At 51.2% G+C, this 5,281-nt stretch overlaps 1 protein-coding gene across 1 annotated transcript; it reads left to right on the top strand.

The window, feature by feature from the left end:
* Positions 1–917: 917 nt before the first annotated feature.
* On the top strand, positions 918–2,268 carry LOC119348871. The gene has a single exon (XM_037616868.1). The coding sequence runs from the start codon at positions 989–991 to the stop codon at positions 2,063–2,065; it is 1,077 nt and encodes a 358-aa protein (XP_037472765.1). The 5' UTR covers positions 918–988; the 3' UTR covers positions 2,066–2,268.
* The last annotated feature ends 3,013 nt before the right edge of the window (positions 2,269–5,281 follow it).

The raw sequence follows: 5,281 nt of genomic DNA, 5'->3' as shown, positions 1-5,281 counted from the left end.
CTATATGAGTTTGTACGGTCATAAGTTGCGTGGCAACTTAAGGTTGACTACCAATCTGTAACCTGTATACATGTAGCGGTTTTAAAAGAGAGTGCATTTGTATGTATCAGACAACTTTCGGCTTTGCCTAAACAAGAATCATAGCCTGACATGTTCTTTTGCTGAATCTACATTCTTTTCTTTTCATTTGAACTGGTGAAAACCCATCAGCACGATCCAAATATTACAAATTCATATTCCTGTTCCTGGAACAACTTGGCAGGACTTGCTATTTCCGTTAACAAGTGTTGGAGAATAGCTGTTGCCTGAAGCTGTGAGAAACGATATCAAAATATGTAATAGGGATACCATATGTATTTATGATCTGAAAGCGGGGGTACATTGCCACTCAAACTGATGGTGTATTGAATCAGTGTGTTGTGGTCTTGTGGACCATCTCTGTTTGTTTGTCGAGATAATATAACCTGGTTATACTCACTTGTTGATGTACTTCCTTTTGTTCTTGATATTCCTGGAACGTATGTGCTCTATCATTTGCAAACTATCAGATGTGCATTACTTTAGTTCCTCCCTCGGTTTTAAATTATAAGATGTTCCAACTTTTTCTTGAACCGGGTGTATATAGACACGTGTTTCAGTGTGTTTTGTTCACTCATTTCAGTTTGTATATAGTCTACTTTGAAATATCCAAAACGCCTTATAATTCGAAACGGAGGCAATAGTTTTGGTTTTGTAGGTCTGATATGAAGGCTGGTTGCATCCCAGTGATTTGAGGCCACTCTGTTTTGCTGCCCATCTTATGATGTCAGTCACTTGTGTCTGCTGATTCTCTTCTGCTCAGTGCTCACTCACTCATTTTCTCTGATAAATTCCAGCAACTTATCAGAAAGTCCTTTTGCAGCTCAGATATTGCACGCAGATTCTGGGCAGTGGGGCCACGCTGTCAGTGTCCAAGCCCGGCTCCCCCAACTCGCTTCCCGCACGCACCATGGAGGAGCAGAGCACCACACCTTATCGTCTTCTTCTCTTGTTCGCGCCAATGGCGCTCTGCCTCTCGAACCCTCCTCCCTCCTCCAAGATCGCACTCAAAGCTCCAGTACCGCCACTCCCGAACCGCTCGTTTCTCTTCCCGCCACCGCGCCTGCCTGCTCTCCAAGTTGCCCTCCTCCGCGGTCCGCCGCCGGGGCGCGTCCAGTCGTCGTCGGCACCGTCGGCCCCGCCGACGGACGGCTTCCCGACGCCACCATCGTCGAGGGAGGAGGCGGTCGCGCAGGCCAGGTCGTGCCTGGCCACGGCGCTGCGCAAGCCGCTCAACAACTCGCTCCCGGCGCGGAAGCTCAAGAAGCAGCAGCGGCAGCCCCGGTTCCGCGCCGAGATCCCCGTGGTCGACGACTCGCCGGGCTCCCTCGCGCGCCTCGCCTTCGACGTCTTCTCGGGCCTCGGCGTGTCCCGGAAGGGCTCGCCGGCGAGGCTGCTCCTCGTGTGGCCCTCCGCGGAGGACCTGGCGGTGGCCGTGCGCGAGTTCAAGAACTGGGGGGACACGTCGGCGCTGGCGCACGCGCAGCTGGACTCGGTGGCGCCGGACGCGCTGAGCGCCTGCGACGCCGCCGTGTTCCTGTCGCCGGGCCGGTCGCAGGTGGAGAAGCTGCGCGCGGCCGTCAACGCGCTGGACCCCAGGCCGGCGGTGCTGTTCAACCCAGGGTGGAGCTACGAGGTGGAGGAGGAGGGGTTCGGCGGCATCGCCAAGGGCTTCGTGGGCTCCTTCAACGTGGTGTACTCCTTTATGGGGCTGGAGGTGAAGGGGCTGCTGAGCAAGAAAAAGGGGGTGCTGCTCCGGTGCGTGGAGGGCGGCAGGTTCGGCGGGGAGAGCTGGGTGCTCATGATGGAGGGCGAGGAGAAGGAGCCGGAGCTGAAGGTGGTGTCGCGGATGAAGCGGCGGCCGACGGTCGGCGAGGTGGAGAACATGATGTACAACCTCATGGCCGCCAACTCGCCGGTGACCAAGTCCGCCAGGTTCCTCAGGGAGCTCGTGTCCAACGTGACGGGAAGGAAGGGGAAGCAGTGACATTGGTTCCCTTGGACTTGTGTGTTCACGGCGTCTCCTGAATTTCTTTCTGCTGTCGTGCCAATTGCCTGAAAACTCTGAAATGGTTCTAGTGGTGCAGCAACATGTTTGATTTTGTAATTCAGGCGGCATTTGCACAGCATCTGCAGATTATAATAGGCAATGTTAACCAACGGATAAGGGAAGTTTTGTGTGCTAGGAAATGAGAGAAATCAGGTGTTCGAAAGCTTGAGATTAACACGCAACAATAGATATCTTGCCCGGCTCCAATGAGGAAGGGGCGAAGACGGCGCCGCGCTTTCAGCTCGCTCCAATGCTTGTAGTCGTCGTTAGGTGTTTTATGGACATAGATATATTTTTTATTCTGGTGTTTTTTGTACTACCTTGACATGAGTAGATCGAAAGTTTTTTCCGCAGGAAAACACATCAACAATAGATATCTTTGTTCATCATGGCCCTTTTCAGCATTCAGAACATAATTGAAGGGATTTTTTTTTATGAAAGGCTGGCACCGCTGCTTTCATTGCGATCATAGGACCAGGCCAGCTTGATGAAGGGAGGCATGATGCAGCCGGAGAATTGCACCGAATAAGCCGAGCTGGCAATGAACTGCCCATTGGCAGTTCAGCGCCAGGTCAGAGCATCCTTCTGTCACGGTCGCAACTGCACCAATTGGAGTCACACTAAAAATCAGTGAATTGGCCGATGGATTCGACAATAAGGTCAGCCTTCAAGTGTTGCATCCATTTGTCATTCTCCATAGCTGTTTTTGTGGTTACAGTCCGGAGAGTGCACTGCTTGAAGAGATCTAGGTAAAACTCTTTGGAGCTCTACAGGTGCATCCAGGGGGTCCGTCCTGAATTTTGAAAGGAAATTTTCCATTAGGAGCATGGCTCTGCTGTTTTTTTTAAACGAGGCAAAAGACATGCCATTTCATTAATTAAGGAAGAAGTATAACAATGTCCGGAAACAACAGCCAAATCTGGCAGAGATAAAGCAACTACCCGTGGGGTAAAATTACTTCAAGACATTTGGCACCTGCCAACACCCACAATCTTGCTTCCTCCAGGATCTTGTCCACGATTATCATCAAAGGCGTAGAGACGTTTCGAAAAATCCTAGCATTCCTCTCCTTTCAAAGTTCCCAAGAAATAAGCATAAGTAGGAGGCCATTCCTTTTCTACTCGGCAAGCCCGCGAGGGCAAGCTCGGTCCACCAATCTCTGACACGGTTCCTCGCCGCCCAATCTCCGGTCATGATATCGTCCAGCCCAATCCTTGCCTTAACTGCATTCCAAACTGCAGTCGAGTATCGGCATGGCTCTAATGTCGGTGGGAGCAAACTTGTTCGATGGCACCTTGCCTTCTCACAACGATCAACACACCAAAACATTACCCAGGCTCATTCAACATGCCAGGAATTTCTGCTACTCTAACTCTAATTCATGGTGCCCCTTATTCCCAAGAGATCACGCTTAGGCTGTTCCAACGAAACATTTTATTCATCATTGTTACCCTTCTCAATCACTTCTCCGCATCATCCACCGGCATGCTTCGGTTTGACTACTAGATGTTTGTATACATGAAGAAGGTCAGGGCAAGTATTTATAAAAGATTAGCAGAGCCATTGATACATGTTCAACCACTAGAGAGTTATTATAGGCTTTAAAGTTTCACCAATTAACCTGTTTTGAAGATATTGCACTTGATTTTTCTGAACACAGAGTATATGGCATGTCGCCTTTACTGCTTCACATGCTTGAGTTTATGCAAGAAACTAGGCTCGTGTCACACAACCACAGAAAAGTGCCACATACGTCAACTGATGAGAAGCCGTTGGCCGTCTGGATCATTCTTTTGCAAACTACTTCTCCTTGCTCCATTAGCTTCCCGCTATGCATTCCTCTCACTTTGGGTTAAACAACTAATTTTTCAAGTCACAAACTTTATTGATTTAAACAACGAGAATACAATCGTTTTTGTACACAGTATACGGGGAAGGCGGGAACAATGAATGGAACTAAGTCAGAGACATCTTCTCCTACTCTTGCAAGCTTGCTTCACACATTGATGCGTCGCCTCATTAGTTTCCCACCCAACATGACCAATAGAAAAAGTTGGCAAAATTCCCGCTTAGCTCCTTGATCTCAATATAAAGGATATGCGAAACCGTCATGTTTTGCCAGGTTTCACAGTCGGACCACTCTACGATAATATGGCTCAAGCTCATCTCACAAACTAGCCAAACACCATTACACGCAATCACTGCTTCACCATAGAACTGGCCCCAAATACTCATGTGCTTCCTTAGCCTATGTCCTCCACATGGCGCACATCAAATTCGAACTTTTACACATCAGCCTTCGACGGCTTCCATTGTGCTCTAGCAGGGCCTGCTCCATGGTGAAGCCGACGTGCACAGGATGCGCGGGAGCCGGGAGGTGTCATCGAATCCCGTCTCCATCGTGGTCCCGTCCTCCTCGTCGGAGACCTTGGACGAGCTGACCGGGCCGGCCTCGATCCACCTGGCACGGCGGCTCTGCCAGGCAGCCGCAAGGGTGGCCACGACGTGCTTCCACTACTAGGGAAGACCTTATACACAAAATTTAGCAGTAGCGCTAGATAAAATGACGCGCTACTGCTACTTAGTAGTAGCGTGTGGCAGGAAAAGGCGTTACTGCTATCCTCTTAGAAGTAGCGTGTTTGGCTAACAAGCGTTGCTGCTAAGTTTGAACTGGGTGCACATGGCTAGCCCCACTTAGCAGCAGTGCTGATCGTCATCCAGCGCTACTTCTACGCTTCGTAGTAGTAGCGCTTGTCCCCAACCCATGCTGCTACTAACCCTAACTTATCGTCTTCTTCGCGCGGCCGACCGTCTCCCTCTCCCTCTCATCCGCTCTTCTCACTCTCCCTCTCCACCCTCGTTGCCGCCACCGCATTGCCGCCGTCGTCCTCCTCCTCGGTATGCCCCCTTCTCCCTCCTCCTTCCACCGCCTCCTCTCTCCTCCTCTAGCTGCGCCCTCCTCCTCCTCCTCCGGCCACTTCCTCCTCCTCCTCTGGCCACGCCCTCCTCCTCCTTCGGCCACGCCCTCCTCACTCCCCCCTCTGCCTCCGGTCGCCCTTCTCCCTTCTCCCATTGCCCTCCTCCTCTCTCCTCTTTCCTCCCTCTTCCCACTGCCCCTCACTCCTCCCTCCTTCCTCCTCCTCATTCCTCGCT

This window comes from Triticum dicoccoides, chromosome 1B, assembly GCF_002162155.2.
Source record: "Triticum dicoccoides isolate Atlit2015 ecotype Zavitan chromosome 1B, WEW_v2.0, whole genome shotgun sequence".
Taxonomy (NCBI): domain Eukaryota; kingdom Viridiplantae; phylum Streptophyta; class Magnoliopsida; order Poales; family Poaceae; genus Triticum; species Triticum dicoccoides.
This window is presented reverse-complemented; position numbering and strand designations above follow the sequence as displayed.

Bases quoted from the DNA above. Each gene is read 5' to 3' on its own strand.
- LOC119348871 (XM_037616868.1), top strand. From the start codon at position 989: ATGGAGGAGCAGAGCACCACACCTTATCGTCTTCTTCTCTTGTTCGCG.